Source organism: Hemitrygon akajei, chromosome 5 (genome assembly GCF_048418815.1).
Source record: "Hemitrygon akajei chromosome 5, sHemAka1.3, whole genome shotgun sequence".
Taxonomy (NCBI): Eukaryota; Metazoa; Chordata; class Chondrichthyes; order Myliobatiformes; family Dasyatidae; genus Hemitrygon; species Hemitrygon akajei.
The window spans coordinates 82,377,462-82,400,444 of record NC_133128.1 but is presented as its reverse complement, the minus strand read 5'-3'; the positions used below and the strand labels follow the sequence as shown (position 1 = coordinate 82,400,444).

The 22,983-nt window shown below is 43.3% G+C and overlaps 1 protein-coding gene across 1 annotated transcript; it reads right to left on the bottom strand.

The window, feature by feature from the left end:
• Nucleotides 1-1,692: 1,692 nt before the first annotated feature.
• On the bottom strand, nt 1,693-21,972 carry LOC140727214 (uncharacterized). Its single transcript, XM_073044480.1, has 3 exons — nt 21,810-21,972; nt 20,887-21,017; nt 1,693-2,565 (listed from the first exon to the last, which is right to left on the bottom strand). The coding sequence occupies exons 1-3, from the start codon at nt 21,970-21,972 to the stop codon at nt 1,693-1,695; spliced, it is 1,167 nt and encodes a 388-aa protein (XP_072900581.1).
• Between the last annotated feature and the right edge of the window lie 1,011 nt (nt 21,973-22,983).

Here is a 22,983-nt window from a genome sequence, read left to right as displayed (position 1 = left end):
TAACCAAAGGAAAGAGTTGGAGGATCAGGTTTAAAGAGGAGACACAAGAGGCAGCCTATGCCACAAATAGTCTGCTGGTAGAATTCAGGAAGTCGAGCAACATTTGTTCAGGGGGAGGGGGTGGTGAGAGGAGAGATGGATTTAATAAGGGGAAGCAGAGCACAACTATTGACTGCTGACAGGGGAAATTCTCCCATAATGAGCTAGGCTATTTAGAATGAATTCAGCAAGCATTTCTCCACAGAAAGGGTAGTGTCTACCTGGAATGCCTCTGATATTTGTAGTGCTGGGAATCGACTGTAATGATAACGACAGAGCTCAATCTACTTTATTGGAGGCTCAAGACTTAGAGGATGAGTAGATATTCCACACACATACCTGATCTTAATTTCTTCCACTTCTTCTACGGTAACAAACCCATTTGACACCAAAATGGCAGGTATTGCAGCAGCTTGTATTTGTTCACGAGGCACAGGTTGTTAATTTTGCTAATTAGTGCTTAAAATAACACAAATCACCCTTGGGTAGCAAGTGTGTGGGCTCAGAAATAAGCATCACTGCTTCTGGGTGATGAAGGTAGGGGTTCAGCTCCCACTCAAGGCTGTCCTGGTGAGTGCAGAGTGAAATGTAACCAACAGCTTTAGTTTATGACTCTGCTGTACTCATCAGCAGGCTGCTGGAATCGATTAACAGAGTCTGGTACAGAACAGGTTAACAGCACCAAAGTAAGAGAAAATGGGCTCTTTTTTTTTGTTGAAACACTCCATACCATTTGAAGCAAAGATCAAACCAAAGCAGGGCAGTGATCAAGTACGCTTGCTCTGGAAATGAAATCACAGCATAGCACAATACAATTTCTGTGAAAATTAAGACAGCAGTGACAATCAGTAATGAATAGTATGGATTTCTCAGTCAAACAGTTCTCTTCTGGATAGCACCATGAGGCTCATGTGTAACACACAGAGGATCCTGGATGGATGGACCAGCATCTGATGGTGTGGAAAGCTTGTTTAGATGGAGCGTTTGAGATGGAATGGCACTTGCAGTCCTGTGGAAACGTACTTGAGACCATTTCCTGTGTGGTCTTCACTGAGGAGCATATCCTGAGCTGGTTCTTGGGTTAATTAGATAGCGGGTCATCTTGAACCCTTCCACACATCACACCACAATGGTACCGACCCCTTTGCAGCATCTCCTCCCACCTCTTATTCATCCCAGCAACCGGCCAACCCGACCCACACCTGTTCAATTCCCGCACCCCCACCCGCCCCCCCCGACCACATAACTACCACTCCTGCCCCCGATGCCCCAAGCAGCGACTGTAGCTCTTTGTCCTGCTGACTGACACCTCCAAACAGCAGAGGCAGGCTTCCCTCACCCCTGAGCTGCTGCCAGCCAATCCTCACCCCCCCCCATTACTGATCCTTAGTGTTCATTCTCTCCCACCCCCCCCCCCCATACCCACCCCTCCCCTCCTACCTTGGTCATGATTTCCAACGGAGTTGGAGCAACTCAGAGAGGAAAGACCTACCTCGTGTAGGGCTAATTCAGTAGCATCCAATGCTTTGGAGCTCGGGTGCTGCTGAATGTCCACGTGGTAGTTGGCCCATTGTGCACAGGCAGGTTAGTGTGCCATTACAAACTATGAGAAAGTTTAGGCTAACTGCGTGGTGAAGGAAACTACATTCATACTTAGACATACTCAACTTTGTACCACAGTTGTCTCTGTCTCCTTTCGGTGCGTAGTGGTGGCCTCAGCTGAACTTTGCTCTTGGAATTTCTGTAGCAGCACTGGGCACTGATTAGCAAAACACCGCCAGATAACTGTAGAAAGCCACTAGCCCAGCCAACAAACAAAGCCTGACCAAACTCCCATCGTGGGACATAATCGGGGATATCGGTAGCCCAGAACTGCACGACTGTCAAGTGGGCGATATAGGACACTGGAATGAGGGTCATAACTCCAGCCAGAATAGAGAGCACTCCACCACTGATCATTAACCCCTCCTTTTTGGCATTGTCATCTCCGCAGCAGGAGACAGAATTCGATCCAGACAGGGAAAGCACCAGGCTCAGCAAGCCAAGGGCAATGGATGTGCACATTAAGCTTCGAGCCAGCTGAATGTCCTCTGGCAGATCGAAGAGGCTATCGTATGCCTTGCACTGGACTGACCCTTCATCCTGAGCAACACACGTCTCCCAGATTCCAATGGAGAATTGCTCGGATAATATTATGTCATTGTTCATTGTCATCCACTCACGCAGCACCGTGGTTGCCAAGCAGCCCATCCACCCAAGGAAGGCGAAGCAAAGGCCTACACATTGCCACATGCAACTTCCTGACCTCATCCTGTTGTCGCTGTGTCCCATGAAGGGTTCAGTAGCACCTGAGGTACGGGGTCCTGCAATGTATGATTCAACGTCAGGGTGCATCGGCTCCCCCTTGTTAGAGGACAGCTTTCCTTGAACTCGAATCAGAGGAGCTGGACTGAGGTCACTGCGGGCTCTTGACATTTCTTCTTTCCTACTTCTACTGTGTGTACATACGGAGTTACTTCCAAAGATCTGCAATCAACAGAAGATACTGGCTTTTAAAACATTGCATTTGCTTGAAGTAACTTTGTAAGATTAATCAGGAGTGGCAAATAAGCGACAGTTTAAATTCTGTGCAATTGAGAAGATTTCAAAGTCAAAGTCAAGTTTATTGTCAGATGTACAAGTACATGTATGTACTGGTCCGATGGAAAAACTTACTTACAGGCACATAGAATCATATACATTATATTCGCAAAAAAGTATAAGCATAAATTATACATAATTATAAGAAAGAACAGACATTAGAACAAATAATGCCTGCTGTAGTGCAAAGTGATTTAAGTGATCATGGTATACGGTTGCAAGAAAAAGTTTGTGGACCCTTTAAAATGTGGTCTGATCTTCATCCAAGTCACAATAATAGACAAACACAATCTGCCTAAACTAATAACACATACACAATTGTACTTCTCGTCATTACTGAATATGCCCCCATTTAAACAATCCTATCTGAATTCAAAGAAGTATGTGAACCTCTGGGGTAATGCCTTCTACAAAAAGCTATTTGCAGTCAGGTGTTCCAATCAGTGAGATGAGATTGGAGCTATGGGTTGTAGAGATGCCATGTCCTATTTAAAAAGGCACACAAAGTCAGGTTCCTGACAGAGCCTGCTCTTCTCAAGAAAGATCTCTTTATGTGCACTATGCCTCGATCAAAACAACTTTCAGATGATCTTAGAAGAAGAATTGTTTAAACAATGAATTGAAGGTTTTGAAAATAATTCAGAAAAGGTCCCCACAGTGTTTGAAAGTCTTGACGAGATTCAGAAATTGAACAATGAATCTTCTCTAAATCTAAACATAACATAACGTCACATCACCAGGAGGAAAAACATTTCTCCATTTAAACAAGAGTGTCCTCTAGCTATAAAAGAGCTAAAGGCCAAAATATGTATATCAGATGCCTTCAACTTAATATCTTGTCCTGCAACAATACCAAATAGGGCCATCAGAGGGTTAGGCTTAAAATAGGCTTTAAAAAGTAAGGAAAAAGTTTGAAAAACTTCCTTCCAATATTTTTCAAGATTTGGACAAGTCCAAAACATATGAATTAATGAAGCTTCTCCATTATTACATCTGTCACAGTAGGGAGATATATCCGAATAAAAACGAGATAGCTTATCCTTAGAAACATGAGCTCTATGTACCACCTTAAATGGTATGAGGGAATGACGAGCACATAGCGATGAAGTATTAACCAGTTTAAAAATTTCATTCCTTCAATTCGTTGTTTAAACACAGATGTTGGCTATTATTGATTTTTATTATATAAGAAGATATTTTACCTTTTCTCCTTAATGAACAGCTTCAGTCTTGGTAGGGGTTAGATTCTTTTTGCTTCTGTAATAAATTAGCATAGTTCAATATAACTATTGATTAACTTAATGAATACGGAGTAATGGAATTGTTATTATGAACAGATATAATGTAACTGGTAGCTTTTTTATATCTTTTCAGACCTTTTATATACACTTTCTTGTACTCTGTATTCTTCTATGTAGAAACTAATAAAAATATTGGAAAAGAAAGAAGAAGAATTGTAGTACTATAGAGCTAGAAAAGGCTTATGTGAAGATCTAATCACATGTTAGGTCATATTTATATAGAAATAAAGAAAATTCTGAAGGTTCACAAACTTTCTAGCACCACTGTAGATACTGAGCTAATGATTAGGGCTACGTGGATTGGTTCAAAAGCTGAATGGTTGAAGGGAAGTAGCTGCCTTTGCACCTGGGTGCTGAGGGTCTTCTGTACCTCCTGGCTGATGATAGCTATGAGAAGAAGGTGGCATGCCTGGGGTAGTGAAGATGGTGGGGACCTTTACGATTTCCAAATTGGGAACTGTGTTGGAAAAGTATAACTGTCCTGAAAAGTTTTGTCCTTTCTTGTTCCATTCCCTTAATTTGATGTATTGATTTATCTTTCAGGTTCTCTGCCACAAAACCCGAACATACAAATAAGTCTAGTGTTGAAATGGAGAATGGAGAATCAGTAGTCATTGGCATTCATTCACACAGCCCCATGGTTGTCAAAAAGCTCATCCAAACAAGGCATGTCAAGCAAAACCCGAAACACTGCGACACACCGCCTCTTGCTTTCAACTCAAGGTCCTGTGCTCATCAAAAACTCCATTGGTATCAATGGCAGCACCAGAGGTGGCATTGCCCATAGTGGAATTGTTCAGATATGGATCCTATGGTTAACTGAATAGACACAGGGCTGGGAGAATCAACCTGAGCAGTTCTGTGGCACCAGATATTGTAGGGTGTAGGTCATGCTATGAGATCAGGAATCAGCAAAAATGAGTTGAACTCCAGGAAGTATTTGAATTCACCTTTCCTTTATCTGGAAAGGTTACCACAAAACTGAGAGATTGCAGGGGAATATACCCCATCATTTTGCTTTAATAAATATATGTGCTCCCACCTCTGAATCACACGGGTGTTGGTTCAAGTGCACCCCAGAAATATGTGCACAGAATGCAGCCTAGTGCCAGGCTGCGTTCACAGCGGAATGCTGCACTGACCGAGCTGCTATCTTCCACCTGCAGTGCCAGAGTACTTCCTCAAGTTGATATGAGATCACAAAGAAGAGTGAGGATTTCTGCTGTTTATACGTTTGCCCTTCAACTCAATGTACAATATTTATCCTTCAGCTAATGTCAGCTAAAACAGATTATCCAGGCTATTTATCTCACTGCTGTTTGCAGAAACTTGTCCTGCACCACATAGCTGTTGTGTTTTCCTTCATGACATCTCTGACAAGATTTTCACAAGAGCCACGTGTGATGTCCTGGAGTCAAGAATGTCACAATAGTAAAGGAAGCCTTTATATGCAGCCATTTTTCGAAGCAGAATGGGTCGGTTCACCATGATAGCAGCTGTGTTCATGGATGGGAGGCCTGACACCATGGAAGGACACCTCGAGTAACCCAGATTCAATCCTGACCTCCAGTGTGATGTTTGCATGCTCTCCCCATGACCCTGTGGGTTTCCCCATGGCTACTCTGTTTTTCTCCCACATCCCAAACACACGCAAGTTGGGAGGTTAATTGGCTGTTGTTAATTGTCCCTCGTGGGTAGGTGAGTGGTGGAATTTGTGGGGAGCTGACAGAGATGTGGGGACAATACAATGGGACTAGAATAGTGTAAATATATGTTTGTTGTGTTCAGACATGGTGGAACCCAGGGCCTACCTCTGTTCTGTGTCTCTGGCTGTAAAATGTTTTAACCGGTCAAGGCCTGTACTGGGATTTGCTCACAGGCTAACACTGTGAAAGCGTTGTTTGAGGTGCCATCTTCAGATCCAAATCCAGGACCGAGGCTGCTTGGATCCTTAACCAGACAGAAAAATGAAGCCAGATTGGCGTGTTGGGAATGAGCTGAAAGAACCACCTCAGCCAAGGACTGAGCAGCTTCAGTACAGGGGAACACATCTCTTTGATATTCGAGATGTATCAAATCTCGAATTTGATACTTTGATACATTTTCCCCATCTCTAGCAAAAGCACTGAAATGAGGACTTTAAACAATTAGGTTGATATGTGAAGATGTTTCTCTTAGTAACATACACACTCATAGCAGAGAAGACCCCTTGCCCTGTCAACAAAACTTTATCATTTAACTAAATCACACTTCTATCGACTCTGCATTCCCATTTACCCTAATATTCTTTTGCCTGTTTGCTTATGAAGAATCTCTCTACCCCTACCTTAAGAATATTCAAAGACTCTGCTTCCATTGAAATTCCACAATAATTTGAAAGAAAAGGTCTCACCTGTGGAAGGTTTTACCTTTTCTCAGTTTTAAATGGGTAAATTCATATTTTTAAAGTGACCACTAGTTACACCTTCTCCCTCAAGCAGAAATCTCTTCTCCACATCCACTCTCTTAAAGCCCACTTAAATCTTTAATCATTCAATGAAAATATGTCACACTTTTCTACGCTCCAGCAAGTACAAGCCTAGCCAGCCTAACCTTTCTATATGAGGCCACCAACCCATTCCAAGGATTAACTTAGTGAATATACTGTTTACATCCACCCTCTCAATACTCCTCAGGATCTTTCTCTTTCACCCAGGTCCTCTCTCCTCTTTATACTGGCTATCTCCCCTCTTCGCAATCAGTCATGATGCAGGATTTTCACCCAAAATGGACTCCACCACACTCCCAGATGCAGATCAACACACTTGAGTTCCTCCACCAAGTTGTTTTTGCTCCAACAGGTCCTTCCGAATGAAGGAAGTAACTCATTCAGGTATTAAACTGAGGATTTCAATTCAACACACGTAGGTAGAAGCTTCTCAAATAGGCTCGAGCCAGAAATTGGTAATAGAATGCTGGGCTGTTTCACAACACAGATCCCATAAGAAGTTGTGTTTCAAGTTTTTGTAATTGTCTCTCCATCCTGCAATTGTCTCTTCCAGACTAAAGAAGATAAAAATGGAAACGCCTTAAGGTATCCGTGCTTGGGTCAAGACCTAAGTATATGATTTATAAAGTTTAATCATGAAAAAGACAGCAGGAAGAGATAAAGCAGATCAAAGAGGAAAGTTGTTTGGCTAAACTTCAGATGAGAGCAAATGGAATGGTTTCTAAAGCCTTTGCTGTAAATGAGGGAACAATTCATGACACATGGCTTTCAACAGAGATGGTCAGCATCATTGTAATTAAGCCTAAATTGATTCCAGTGGCGAAGTCGGGTAACCAGAGGACATAGATCTAGAATGACCAGAAATAGAATCTGGGCAACGGGGGAAACACTTCTCCCACAGAGAGAGTTGTTGGGGAGCATACTGCCTGGAAGGACTCTTGAAGCAGATTCAGAGGTAGCTTTCAAGGTAGACTTTAATAAATGCTTGACAGAAAGGGGGTGAGGTTCATTGGATAGTACGTGCTAACAGATGGTAGGAGTAATTGGAAGTGTAGAGATAGTGATGTTTTGTTTTGTGTGTTTTGTAAAGTGTGAGTGTTACCAGCTGATATCCGAACATTGTTATGGTCTTACTGCATTGATTATCTTTTCACCTGAGGAACTAAACATGGTACAGCTGCCACTGAATATCCCAATGCCTGGTGGTATTCAGTATGGAGAAAAGGACACTGATGAAGCAACTGCAGGTGCTTCAGGTAAGGAATGGGCCTCAGGGATCTCCTGCAGTGATGGCCTGGGGCACGGCCATATTTCATCATGGTAGGGAATGATGCCATCAACTGGTTTCACCCTGAACCACGTTGAGTCGAGGCACTCAAGGAGCCCTTGCTGTCAGTCTGCATCAAATATTTGCTAAAGTGAAGTGTTTGTTTTGCTTTATGATTAAATGGTATATTACATAGCAGCTTGTTCCTTGAAAATAGATTTTAGAATTGGTGCTAATCATTGTTCTTTCAGAGTAGCAGCCACTGCCAAATTCCTGATTGCATGAAACTTTGTGGATTGTAATAGATACTCCCTTGTTAGCCTTGATCGCATTGTAGATCTTCCCCACCTCCTGCCTGGGTCTACTGAAGATTAATTGATGAAGGTGGATTACAGTAATTAGGCAACATTATTTTATCAAATGACTACTAAAATGGTAAAAGGTGAAACTACTTTAACCTGGCCTTTTCTTCTTTAACAATTCCTACAGTGCTCAGAAGTAAACCTTACTTAGGTTTCAAAGGTACATTTAATGTCAGAGGAATGCATACAATATACATCCTGAAATTCTTTTTCATCACAACCATCCACGAAAACAGAGGAGTGCCCCAAAGAATGAATGACAGTCGAATGTTAGAACCCCAAAGTCCCCCACCTCCCCCTCCCACATGTAAGCAGCAGCAAAGCATTGATCCCCCCTCCCCCAGCAGGAAAAGAAGCATCGGCACCCCCCCCCCCCACTGAACATTTAAATGTGCAGCAAAGCATCAATAAAGACACAGACTTGCAGTTACCCCGAGGACTATTCGTTCACCCGGTATTCGACATACCGCAGGCTCTCTCTCTCTCTCTCCCACTAATAAGGGAAGAAGAGGTGTCCCCGTTGTAATGATGACAAGCTGACTACTACAACCAGGACATTGGATTAGGTCTGAGAGTAGATGCAGCATCACTGGTGAGCTGTCCATTGTTTTATGGGGACCGAGTGGAAGGATTCCCTTGGTCTTTTCCCACTATGGTTGGACAACCCATAACTGGGACCTCTGGCTGAACCTCTATCAGACCTCATTCCTACTGGATGCAATTGAATTCTTCAATGCAACCTTCAAACAAATACTGTGCTGGAAATGACCCAACTCCATACCATAACTCTGGAGGCAAGTGTCCATCCGCCTCTATTTCTCTGACATTCCTAGTCAGGTTATGGCGGGAGTGGCACAGTGGCAATCGCTGTTGTCTGAAAATGAACAGAGGGGCAGCCCTGAGCCGGGGCTGGAGCTACAGGACCTGTGATTCTGCTCCTGGCTCTCGAGTCTTGGAGGGAGGAGTAGGCTTTGAGTAATTCAGAAGCCCATTTGAAATGAACTGACCCAAAATTGAAAGCACCATCTGCTGGGAATGTTTGTACCTGAAGCACTAGCTATTCCATTATGAGAGTCCTTTCTACAACCGGACTCAGTAACAAAGTCTCGGTTTTAGATTTGCTCTCCGATGGTGATCCTTGCAACACTGAAGTTTCAGAATTTGGACCAAAAGAGTATCGGGATGTAGAGATGCCTTTTAGTTCATCTGTTTTACCTTTCAATAATGCATTTCTGCTCAGTCTCAGTGCCAACGTTGCTACAGAGAGATCAGTGAAGCCTAACATGCAGAAAGTCAAAAGGTACATTTCCAATACTACAAGAGAATCGAAGTATGAGACTAAATATTATGCTAATTAAACGGGGCCCTGATCAGACTGCATCTGAGGTATTATGTATGGGTTTGACCTAAGGGAATGTGATAGAGTGAATACAATGATAATTCACCAGGTTGATTCCCATGAAGGGGGCAAGAATTGTTCTACAGGGAGTGATGAGGCAGGTGGGTTTGGAAGAAAGAAAGGTGTTTTCGTTGAAATTTGCAAAATCCTTATAGGCATCACAGAGTGGCTGTAGAGGTAACGTTATTGTTCCTCTCAAAGGCGTCAGGCGGCAATCTTACTGTTTCTTTAGCATTTGTCTGTCGTTTACGAGGCCGAGTTGCCAGCTCGATCCTGAATCCAGCACAAATGGAAAGCGTTCAAGGAGCAAGTCAGATTTGAATCTAGAACTACTTGCCTCCAAGTCCGGTGTGGATGCCAATACACCACTGGCCAGTTATGCCTAGTTGAGGGTGGGTTATATCAGGGATACAGTAATGAACTGGTCATTCAGAACTAACATATGAAGAAATGTCTTCATATTGGAGTGTAGTGAAGCTTTAGAATTCTCTACCTAAGAGTATAATTGACTTAATCAGAGACCATATTCAAGATAAGAGATCAGTAGGTGGTTGGATATTGAATCGGATAAAATGGGGTTAGTACAGGAAAGTATTGCATGGTTGTGTACATGTGAGGGACAAATGGCCTCCTCCTGCTTCTTATGTTCCTATGAAATGTCTCGATCAGCAAATCACCTTTGCCTCCTCCCCTACTGGGCCTTTGCAAGCCAACAACTGTCTTACTGTCTTGCTGCCTTACAAGGGCCCTCTGCCAAAATTTGTTCATTGCAGTTATATCGCTTTAGACAATGACGCAATACTATTGATCTGATTCTGTTCATAATCTATATGAAAATGAATTTGAAAAGCATTGCTATTTGTTTTCCTCTCAACAGTATAAGTAATTGAAGAATTGATGAATATGTTAAGAGCAGTCAGGGTTGACTTTGTAAGTTTCCAATGTGCCCCCTCAGTTCACATTGAAAAAATAGGTTAATTCCATGAGAATGTCAGAATTCTTTCCCTATTGTCACAAATGTTGAAGACGATTGCTGAAGTTTATATTAGGAAAAAAACATTTAAAAATTATTTATGATAAAGTTGGTAGTGAGAGATGTACGTAGACTGGCAGAAAGAAAAGGGGCTGTGGAGATAACACAGCTCTGCACTTTGAAAATGGCCATGGATCTCTGAGGAAATCTACAAGCATTTCTGAGTTTTGTAAAGTTGAGGGGAATGCACATCTTATTTACTCTCGACATGTATTCACAATTGTGCCAGATGTTGTGTTTTGCATAAAAAATGGAACATGAGCCATCTCCTCACCCAGAGAATCTTTCAAAGCAAATTTATTATCAAGGGAAGTATGTGTCACCATATACTACCCTGAGGTCCATGTTCTTGCAGGCATTCACAATAGAACAAAGAAATACAATACAAGCAGTGAAAAACTACACAAAAGACTGACAAATAAAAGAGTGCAAAAGGAGACAAACTGTGCTGTTATGTACCTGTGACACGTGACAGTGGTACCCTTGTCACGTGACTGGGGTTGAAGCTATACTGGACTTGAGGTAATGGTCTTGTGATGGTGGAGTGACGTCATTTTCCCACCAGTAGAGATCATGTGACAGGTTTTTTTTACAGGGTATAAGAGGAGGACCCCTCCTTGTGAGGTGGGGCAGTTCGTGGCTGGATTTGCCATGTTGACTTCATGCCACTGCGTGATTTAATGTGATGATGCAGTTTAGTTGAAAGATGAAGTTTTATCTAATGCCTAAAGTTTAAAAGGTCATTGCCAGCAGTTTCTTTACAATACTGTTGGTTAAGAATCAGTGGAAAGTGAAGATCGGAGTTCGGGAGTTAAAGATCGAGGAGAATCGAATTTCGACGGTGAAACAGGTTCGACCTTGTTTGGTCCTTATTCGGAAGGATTTCGTTGACTATTCTTGTGTTAATCCCTGGGATTCCAGAAAGAATTGAGAATAGTGCGGTAAAGGAAAGGTCAGTGCCTTTGAGCCATTTTGTTTCATAAAATTCTTCGTGGGAAAAGTTCGACTTCGGGGACTGAAGAAAAACGACGTGAAAGAGAATTTAAATCATCTTAAAAAGTCTCTCCTTCTTAAATGGACTGTGAGCATTTTGAACTTTTGGCAATACCACTTTAAAGAACTGTTTTTGCAACATCGCTTTAAGAACTGTTTGAGCTGCATCGCTTTAAGAACTGTTTAAGCTGCCGCACAGCAGCTGATTTCCGGTTACGTTAGTGATTTGTTTACTTTTGGGGGGTTTGTTTTCAGTGTTTAATAAAAGTGTTATTTGTTATAAAAAACCCTTGCCTAACTCACATATATTTATTGTTGCCTGAATACGTAACAGTGCAAATACAAAAATAAGAAATAGTTAGACAAATAAATAAATAATTGGATAACTAACTAGCTGAAAACTGAGAACATGTGTTGTAGAGTCCATGAAAGTGTGTCCATTAGTTGTGGAACCATTTTGATGTTGAATTGTAAACAAATCATAAAAAAGTTGGTAGTATAACTCTTTAAATTCCTCTAAGTATAGTTTGTTTGTCTCTATCACTCTTAACATTGCACCAGGCTCCATCCTGCCTTCATACTGTCATGGTGAAGATAATGACCAATGGTCCATCTCCCAGTTCTATATACAATATTAACAGACTACAGCTGATATACTCTTCAAACTCCAGCATACTGTCATGGATCCACTCAGTTCCAACAGTCATTGATGGATCCAATCAATTTTTTTGCAGTAGATCCATTACCAATATTTCAATGCAAGTGGTGAAACAGATTAGCCAGTCAGAAAGGTGCGATGTGAATAGCCTTTGACAGCCCGTTTCTATCTCTGTAGGAGGTGGTACTATGAGAGGCTTTGGATTTTTTAACAGGCCTCAGGACTGGGGGTAGGTACACCTCATTCATACCCACCACATTTGAGATGCTGTCAACCCGTTACCCAGTTCTGATGTCTGCGTGCCAGACTGTCTGGAGCAGGGTTTGTGCTCCTGTCTGTGCCTCCTGTCACTGAACTGCTGGCTGGCTCAAGTGAAGCCGTATCAACAATATTGAGTCTGGTGCCACAGCAGGAGTCCAAGCTAGCCGACCTGTAAGTCAGCAGGTTCATGGTTTAATGCCTTGTTTGACTTAAAAACATTAAGGAATACTCAAATCTTCAGAGCAGTTTTATTGTTTAAGTTCCCTGAATTACAAGTTGCAACAGATTAGCCAGACCATGTAGAATTCTAATCTGTCTATTAATCAAATACTATCTCCTAATAGTATTGCAAACTTTCTTCTGCTTGTCCTTTTAACTTTTATTCACTATTTTTGTTTTAATTGTCATATATTAATTCTCATAATGTGGGTGTAGGGCATCCTCAATCATCCATTCCAGGGGCCAGTTAAGATCAACTGTGTTGCAATGAGACTGAGTAACCCAGAAGCTAAAGGACGGCACATTTCTTTCCCTGTGGAATGTAAGTGAAGCAGTTGCAGTTTTATAACTAATCAATTGTTTCCTTTAATGGATACTAGATTAGATTTCTGAAGTTTTAAAAGCTAAATTTAAATTCCCAATCTGTTACAGTGGAAAATTGGACTCAGTTTCTGGATTATTAGTTAAACAATTTCCAAGACTTACATGTAATAATTGGATGGGGATCAAAGAATATGGGTGAAGGTTGAGCAGGAAAGTGATCGAGGAACAGTGGCCATGAAACACAGGGGAGGCCCAAGAGAACATGTGGCCTCCAGCTGCTTCTCTGTTTGAAAAGATGTGGAAAGGGCAAGTAGATTGGGGAAGAGTTTTGTAGTACTGGTTTAAATGAAGTCGCTTTTATCCAAGTGCTTTAGGGAAAAGAACTAACACATCCTTTATGCTGTACATAAGGCCAACTTGCCCCTTTATCCTACTAGACCCGACCACCATAGGATGTATGGACTCAAAGATCGAACTATATTGGATTCTACCTGCTACTCATTATAATGGTGAGACATGAAAATCTAAGCCAGCTATCAAAGCATTGTTACACCAGGTAACCTTGGGATCACACAGATACTAAAGATACGAGAATGGATGAATAGAGCCAGAACAACGCCATAGCATAGTGGTTAGCTCAACACTTCACAGGACAGGTGACCCGGGAACAATTCCTGACTCTGCCTGTGAGGAATTTGTACGTTCTCCCTGTGACTGAATGGGTTTCCTCCGGGTACTCTGGTTCCCTCACAGTCGATTATTTGGTCTTTGTGCATTGTACCGTGATTAGGCTCTGATTAAACTGAGGGATTGTTGGGCAAGACAGCTCAAAGGCACGGATAGGCCCATTCTGCGATGTACCCCATTAAATAAATAAAGAGAGTTAATTCTGTCAGGGGGAGCAGTAAAAGTGTAAAGACGTAGAGGCTGTCTTTTTTTTTGCTGCTGCCATAAATAATATAAAACAGGTTGCACTCTGAACCACACGGTTGATATCAAGATGTTCACATGTCATCAATCAACGCACTATGTCTCACCGGGAGTTATGTTTTTGGCTTAGGATCTTCTCTTCTTTCTAAGCTTACACAGACCTTTGGAACTCTTTAATCAACCCGTGGGCTATTGCAGCATGAGCCGTAACTATAACGCAGCTACTCTTTAAATATTTAGGAGGAATTCCTTTGCACTGGGAGAATATGTCACATGAACTTATTAAGCAAGAAGTAATGATGCATTGATGGTAAGGTTGAAAGAGAGCCAAGGAGATGGAGCTGCAGAGCGGGGATACAGTAGTTGGAGATTCATTTGGAGGATGAACTCTGCATGGTGCAGTTGGGTAGAAGAGCTTGTTTCTCCTTTGTGGATCCGGTGTTTACGCCACATCATATTAATCCTGGTCTTGCTATAAATGCACTTGCTTTGAGCATCATTTGTCTGGCGGGATGGAGATACGTCTCTACCAAAGGAGGTGTGCTCACCTGCAGGTCATGCTTAGCCCCCTGATTAGGGTCCTAAGAGTGAAGCCAAGGGAGCAGGTGGTGGCTGGTCCTAATGGCAGCCGGTGCATATCACAAGCCCTGGTTATGCTGTAGGGTAACATATTTGGGGGGGGGGGTAGCATTCGCTCATGTTACAAGACGCCCCCAATCGCACCACCTTCCAGGATTTAGACACTCAGACTCCCTGGAGTACGGGTAGTTGCTCAGGACAGACCCGCTAATTGGTAATCATGTTTCACGCGCCAAGAATTGAGTACTTAAGGAACACTAGAACTGTGGTTCAGTGCTCAATTATAAGCCTACCTGTGATATCGTCTAGCATTTGTTTTGAGCTCAGATCCAGTTTAATACTGTGTCTCGAACCTTGTTTTGGATATCCCAGAATTTCAATTCATCCTCATCAAGAACTCTTGTCACGTGGGAGAAATGTATATAATTCACAACCACAAACCTGGAGTTGGGGTTTTGCTTTAAGAGGCTGGTCTGATGTGCTGATGTTGTTTTGTAAAGATTTTTAACACACTTTTGTGTTTAGGTTCTGGAGTTCAATAAAAACATAAAATGCCTCACTTCATTTTATTTGCAAAAACTTTCATTGGTGACCCTGATTCTCTAGGACGATTTCAGAGTTAGTGAACACATCAGCCAATGCTGACACTTTGAAACTGCCAGAGTTTTGGGAGCAAAACACCGTTGCTTGGTTTGTACAAGCATAGGCCCAGTTTACTCTGTGAGGAATCACCCCCGACGACACCAAATTCTACTGCCTGGTAGCATCGCTCAGCAACTCCACAACTGTAAGTGGTGATTCTGCTTGAACATCCGTCTGAACACAGTAGATACCGATCACTGAAAACTCACCTTTTATTGCCTTTTGGACTATTGGAGTCTGAGAGTGCCAAACAATTGCACTCTTTGCCTGGCCTCAGCAATGCCTGGCCTTTGGAGCTAATGGACCACCTGCTGTCTCTGCTGGGAAATCACCATCCTTGTTTTAATTTTAAAGAATGCTTCATGCAGCAAATGCTTGATCAACTTCGCACAGCCCTTGCTAATGCACCCGTGAAGGACTATAGGGAGCTTGCTAAGATGGCTGATCATCTACACTCAGCCAGGCAGTGGTGCATCATTCCTACTCCTTCTCCACCTCAACAATCCTGGTCAGCGTATGGACGCCCACAAACTGATGACGCTGGGTCTGTGTTCTTACCACACTCGCTTTGGTACAAACACTAGGAAGTGCTGACCACCTTGCAGCTTTAACAGAGCTGGCGTTAAATTCAGAGAAGCCGTGTGATATCCTGTGTGATGTCTCAGTCACCCTCACCTCATTGTGTTGGCAAACTGGAACACAAAATCTGAGCCGGGTGGGTGACTTGTCTGGGCTCCTGCCAGGCTCACAATGCCAGTTTTAGTGAATTCTGGGGGGGGGGGGGCTGTGTGGGGTAACATAATTGAGGGAAATGTACATAATTCACAATCACCGACATTGAGCTGGGGTTTCACTTTAAGATGCTGGTCTGACGTGCTGACGTTGTTATATAAAGTTTGTGCTTTTGTGTTTAGGTTCTGGGGTTCAATAAAACTGTGTCGCGGGTTTCATTAAACATAAAATGCCTCACTTCATTTTATTTGCGAAAACCTATAATGTGACCACTGACACCAGGCGATCTTTGAAGAGTATTGATAATGGCTGGGGTCACCTGTCTTGTAAAGACACTGCCCTGAAGAAGGCAATGGCAAACCCCTTCTGCAGCAAAAGTTGTCAAGAGCAATCATGGTCATGGAAAGACCACGATTGCCCACGTCATGCGACAAGGGACATAACAAAAGAATGAGCCATTTGTTTAAAATACATTTGATGAAGGGACCCCACCAACTTTTGAGGATTTGAAAATCTTGCATCACCCTTTAAAATAATACATAAAAATAACAACATCTGAAATATTTTTCATGCTTTCTCAAGCAAAATAAAGATCTATACAAATTTAAATTAAAAGTGCCTGAAGAGTAAACAGTAAAAAAAATCTCACATTAACTTCTACTAATTTAAGTGTTTGAGGGGAATCAGGATAATTCTGCATGAACAGTTGCAAAGAAGTGAGAAGTTCCACTTGAATCAAGTAGTAATCATTTCATTTTGTCTAATGGTCTCCACCATGCACCCTGGTGTGAAGACCGAGTTCTTTGCAAGTTGTGGAGTGGGAATGATTGGCCGTTTAGAGAGACAGCTCAGAAATGATGAGCCAGACGGTAGACTCATTCTGGGCTGTGTGATCCTGCATTGAAATAATACACAATGTACGGTCATGCATCACCTAATAAGATTGTTGAATATAGTGTTTCTAGTTCATGAATCAAATTAAATTCCATCCACCTATCCTCCACAATGAATACTGGTCCTTCCATCAATGTCCATAGTCTGTAAAAGAATAAATATTGTAACTAAACCGCTGCAAACTGTTAAATGAATCGTCAGTCCTGTTTTTGACTCAAGCCTATATATAAAATTGGATCGTCTCACTCTAACTGGCTGCATCATCATCTGGTATGGGGTGGTGTGTGTGGGGTGGGGGGGGGGGGGGGTGGTGGTGCTGCTACACAGGATCGAAAGGAGCTGCAGAAAGTTGTGGACTCAGTCATCTCCACCATGGACACTCGCCTCTGTAGCTACAGGACATCTTCAAGGAGCGTTGCCTCAAAAAGGCAGCATCCACCATGAACATAGAACAGTACAGCACAGTACTGTACACAGTACTCAGTATTGTGCACAGTTCTGGTCACCGAATTATAGGAAAGATGTCAACAAAATAGAGAGAGTACAGAGAAGATTTACTAGAATGTTACCTGGGTTTCAGCACCTAAGTTACAGGGAAAGGCTGAACAAGTTAGGTCTTTATTCTTTGGAGCATAGAAGGTTGAGGGGGACTTGATAGAGGTATTTAAAATTATGAGGGGGATAGATCGAGTTGACGTGGATAGGCTTTTTCCAAACAAAAAGAGTTTCAAACAAGAGGACATGAGTTGAGAGTTAAGGGGCAAAAGTTTAAGGGTAACACGAGGGGGAATTTCTTTGCTCAGAGAGTGGTAGCTGTGTGGAATGAGCTTCCAGTAGAAGTGGTAGAGGCAGGTTCGATGTTGTCATTTAAAGTAAAATTGGATAGGTATATGGACAGGAAAGGAATGGAGGGTTATGGTCTGAATGCAGGTACATGGGACTAGGTGAGAGCAAGCGTTCGGCATGGACTAGAAGGGCCGAGATGGCCTGTTTCTGTGCTGTAATTGTTATATGGTTACAGGCCATTTGGCCCACAATGTTGTGCTGACCCTTAACCCTGTCTTCCATATAACCCCCACCTTAAATTCCTCCATATACCTGTCTAGTAGTCTCTTAAATTTCACTAGTGTATCTGCCTCCACCACTGACTCAGGCAGTGCATTCCAAGCACCAACCACTCTCTGAGTGAAAAACCTCCCTCTAATATCCCCCTTGAACTTTCCACCCCTTACCTTAAAGCCGTGTCCTCTTGTATTGAGCAGTGGTGCCCTGGGGAAGAGACGCTGGCTGTCCACTCTATCTATTCCTCTTAATATCTTGTACACCTCTATCATGTCTCCTCTCATCCTCCTTCTCTCCAGAGATTAAAGTCCTAGCTCCCTTAATCTCTGATCATAATGCACACTCTCTAAACCAGGCAGCATCCTGGTAAATCTCCTCTGTACCCTTTCCAATGCTTCCACATCCTTCCTATAGTGAGGCGACCAGAACTGGACACAGTACTCCAAGTGTGGCCTAACCAGAGTTTTATAGAGCTGCATCATTACCATGCAACTTTTAAACTCTACCCCTCAACTTATGAAAGCTAACACCCCATAAGCTTTCTTAACTACCCTATCTACCTGTGAGGCAACTTTCAGGGATCTGTGGACATGTACTCCCAGATCCCTCTGCTCCTCCACACTGCCAAGTATCCTGCCATTTACTTTGTAAATGATCCCCATCACCCAGGTCATGGCTTGCTCTCATTGCTAGCATCAGGGAGAAGATGAAGGAGGCTGAATAAGTCAGGCACAGCTCCCTCCCCTCTGCCATCTGATTTCTGAATGGACATTGAACCCATGAACACCATCTCACTACTTTTATCTACTAATTTAACTTTTATATAAAACATTTACTGCAATTCACAGTTTTTATTTTACTATTAGGCATTGCCTTGTTCTGCTGCCACAAAGACAACAATTTTCACAATATACGCCAGTGACACGAAGCTTGGTTCCGATTCTTCCATCAAACAGAAATTATTGTTTAACTGGAAGTAAATAACTGAAATGTTAAAGCTAACCAGTCAATAAAACCCTTACAGTCTCTTCACTCCAGGCCGATCCTTTCCCATCACCCGTGAATGGATTATTCCTGCTTTATTTCTGGCAGTTTAATTTTTCCTTTGAAACGACCAATCCCGCACTGTTATTGGCAGACCGCATCCTTTCAGTGTAGTCTGTGATGGAACACCAGCCGAGTCCCTGCACGTAGGAAGGTAGCTTGTGAGGAGTAAGTTCCCATTGGAAAACTGGGATTCCTCTCCTTTGAGACTGGCGTGTAGAAACTCATGCACTGCGGTCTCGGGATCCTTTAATGCATGTTTACAGAGTGTCCCTCATAACAACACACTGGTACTCGCCTTTCACAACTCCAGGTGGTCCCACAGGACCTTGCATCCAATGAAGTGCCTGTGAAGAGTGGTCACCACGGTGGCTAATCTGTGTTGTGTAGGCCCCCACAATGACTGAAATGATCATCTGTTTTAGGAGTAGGGTTGATGAATAAAGGCAGGGGTGTGTTCTTCGCTGTTTGTGGAATGGTAGCAAGACAGAGCCCCAGATTAATGCCCCATGTACCCCTGACTACACATCGTTCCCTGAACCCTTCACTGGAGGATCAGCTAGGTTTATGCAACCTGGTCCCTTAAGTTGGTATCAACAAGTGTATGGGACATTGGAAAAAAAGTTGAATTTCCCCATGGGGATGAATAAAGTATCTATCTATCTATCTATCTAAAAGAAAGGCTCCTGGTTCGGAGGTGCGAGTGATATCACTCAGCTACAGGAGGCAGCTTTGCAGTACGCTGGAGTCCAGATGCTCGATGCAAAGTTTACAGTTTGCTTAGCACACAAGACAAAAGACAAATTACTAACTCTGACGTACAAAAAAGCTGGATGAACTCAGCAGGTCGGGCAGCATCCATTGAAAGAAGCAGTCAACGTTTCGGGTCGAGACCCTTCGTCAGGACTAAAGGAGGAGGGGGCAGTGTCCCTATAAAGAAGGTGGGGGGAGGGTGGAAAACCAGTCAGAGGAAAGATCAAGGGGTGGGGGAGGGGATAGGCAGGAGTGGTGAAGAAGGAATGTAAGGGGAAACCTCTATGGGTAGTAGAAGAAGGCAGAGTCGTGAGAGGTGATAGGCAGCTAGAAGAGGAGACAGAGTGAAGGTGGGATGGGGGAAGGGAGAAGGAGGGAATTACCGGAAGTTGGAGAATTCGATGTTCAGACCAAGGGGCTGGAGACTACCCAGACGGTATATGAGGTGTTGCTCCTCCAACCTGAGTTTGGCCTCATCATGGCAGTAGAGGAGGCCATGTATGGACATATCCGAATGGAAATGTGAAGCAGAGTTGAAGTGAGTGGCAACCGGGAGATCCTGTCTGTTGTTGACTGCTTCTTTCAATGGATGCTGCTCGACCTGCTGAGTTCATCCAGCTTTTTTGTACGTCTTGATTTGACCACAGCATCTGCAGTGTACTTTGTGTTTGAAATTACTAACCGTAATGTCAGGGGTAAATGCCAGACAAATGCCTCTGTGAGATCATAAGGCATTGTTGTCTCATTGCTGTACAGGGGTTTTGACAGCCCTGGTGTGAATGGGGCAACGCAGTGATGCAGCTGGTGGAGCCGTTGCCTCTTCACTCCCGAGCGCCAGGTTCAATCCCGACCCTCGGTGCTCCCTGTGACTGCCTGTGTTTCCTCAGGGTGCTCTGGTTTCCTTTCACATCCCAAGACGTGGGTTGGAAGGATAACTGCAAGTTCTCCTAGTGTTCTGGTGAGTGCTGGCATCCGGGGGGAGTGGATGGGAAAGTTGGGATGTTAGATTACAGAGAAAATTGCTCCGTGAGACAGCACAGATTGCATGGGTTGAATGGCCTCCTTCTATGAAACAAAATATTTTAAACATGGAAATGAAGTGAAATGTGGATGTGTGAATTATAGGCAATGACCCACTGCTTCTAGTGAGCCTTTCACCCAGTGTAATCGCTCTTGCCTTTCAGCCAGAGGATACGTTTTGAATTCCTTACCTCAACGTGCGGCTCTGGCTGTTCACTCCCTTTCCAAGCTAATGAAGCTTGATACCGCTTCATCATTCTCCTTGGCCACCTTGCTAGAGCTGAAAGTGTGGCTGAGCTTGTGAGCTCTAACGTATTTGAAACGGATTTGTGGTCTTTTCAGGCAGTGACTCCACACCAGAGCTTGCAGAGTTCCTCCTGCAGAGAGTTAGAACACCAGCATCAATGGAGACTGAGATATTCTCTGTCCACATTGTGCCCTCTAACTGGCTGGGTCTCAGCAGGATCAATATGCCCCCAGGCAGGTGTACATTAAAGTCCATCTCTTCTATCCAATTCCAGCACATGGACACACCTTTGCCCCATTCACCCGAGGAAAAGAAAGATCCCTGCTGTTACCACTAGTTACCTGCACACCCATTCAACATGCTCCATACAATTGCAAGTAAAACTTGAGCCATTGCACTCTGAGCCTAGGTTGCTTCCATGTTTGCTATAGTGAAGCCACTGACTTGCAGCCTTCCTGCCTCCAGCGTGCACAACCATCTATCTTCTTGCTGAAAAACACTCTTAGCATCTGCATAACTCTGTTGTGAAGATCACTCCTGCCATACCTTGCTCTCTGCCTGCATCTGAACAAGACTGTTCCATACTTGTGGGTACTCTGCACATTCCCTCCAAAGTTAGATCCAGTGCGCCATGCTGTCAGGCTGCTGCACCGAAAGGTCCCAAGTACCTGACCTAGATTGTTTGTTTTTAGAAAGCACCTTTAACCTGGTGATATAATTGCTCACATTTTCTTCTTCGTTCCCGCCAAACTTGCAAAAATCTCTTAAAGCGTTGGGGAAAAAAAAGGCCGACTAAAATCCTTAATCATCTGTGCAGGACATCAGCTCACTTGAACAAATGGCTACGTTGCTCTCTTCGGTCCTCTACCAGGATCTTGACATTTGTTGTTGTTTTGTGTGCCAAGTGCTTTTCACTTCACACTTATAATAGTTTTTTTGTTAAGCCGCTCCTCCAGCTCGCAGCCGCATCGATGGACTGTGGCAAAGCCGTCTTGGATCTTGGTGAGAAGCCGTGTTTGGACCAGGCAGAGGACGTCGCGGGTTGGGGCACCACAGCGGCAAGCTGGGGTTTCTCGGGTGCCCATCAGTGTAGTGTTTGCGCTGTTTTAGCATGTCGACTTCTGAGTCTGTTTGCAGCTGGCCAGTATTTTTTCCCCCTGGTAAAGCCCAGGAGGGGGAGGTGGGGTGGTCGGTCAGGTCCCTGTTCTGTACTATTCAGTGTGTTCGCCATAGGAGTCGAGGTTTTTCATGTTGTAGGAAGGTTTTCAGGATTTCAGTCGGGAAGTTGGGGGAGCATTATCGATGAGGTTACGAACTGGAATGTTGTTATATTGGATACACTTGTAGAATTTGTCATAACCAAGGATTTGGCAGCAACTGCAATATCCCATCACTTCACTTGTTAGCATTCACAGATTCCTCTCTGTTGCTGTTTAATTAGTAATGTTTTAATTCACGCCACACAACAGCTGTAATATCTCAATCTGTGTCTTGTGATATACTGTTCCAACAATGTATCACAAGACGTACATAAGGATATATTCGCAACCAATATACTACAACATCATAATTTTAATCCAAGTCTAAGTACTAGATTGCTGGCTGACCAGTAAATGAATATATTATCATGGCAGCTGGCACCTGTGCTTCCAGGTTGCAGCTCTCCGTGACGATGATTTTCCCATCTTGTGTCTTTCCCCTTTTCTGTCCTGGTCTGAAGTTTGTCTCCACATTCTTTTCCAGGGAAAATCAGGATTCCTGAGACTGTCGCTAACTGGCCAACAGTTTTAGTCTATCCCCAATTTCCCTTGAACTAATCATCAGATCCTGATGAAGGGTTTCAGCCTGAAACATCGACTATACTCTTTTGCATAGATGCTGCCCGGGCTGCTGAGTTCCCCCAACATTTTGTGTGTGGTGCTTATTAATGGAGATACTGCTTCTCTTGAGTGTTATTATATGTGTACATAATAAAGAACTTCAATTCCCAGTGTGCACTGTGGGCAGTTCACCTGGAACTGGACATGACATGGTGAGCTGGTTGCATGCGCTCGTGTTGGGCTGAGGCTATTGCTGAAATGTCACAAAGATGTTTG

Coding starts and splice junctions, on each gene's coding strand:
- LOC140727214 (XM_073044480.1), bottom strand. CDS start 21,972: ATGGGCACCCGAGAAACCCCAGCTTGCCGCTGTGGTGCCCCAACCCGC. Junction 21,018..21,809: donor TAACAAAAAAACTATTATAA/GTGTGAAGTGAA, acceptor AACTCTCTGCAG/GAGGAACTCTGCAAGCTCTG. Junction 2,566..20,886: donor CCAAGGAGAATGATGAAGCG/GTATCAAGCTTC, acceptor TGTTGATTGCAG/ATCTTTGGAAGTAACTCCGT.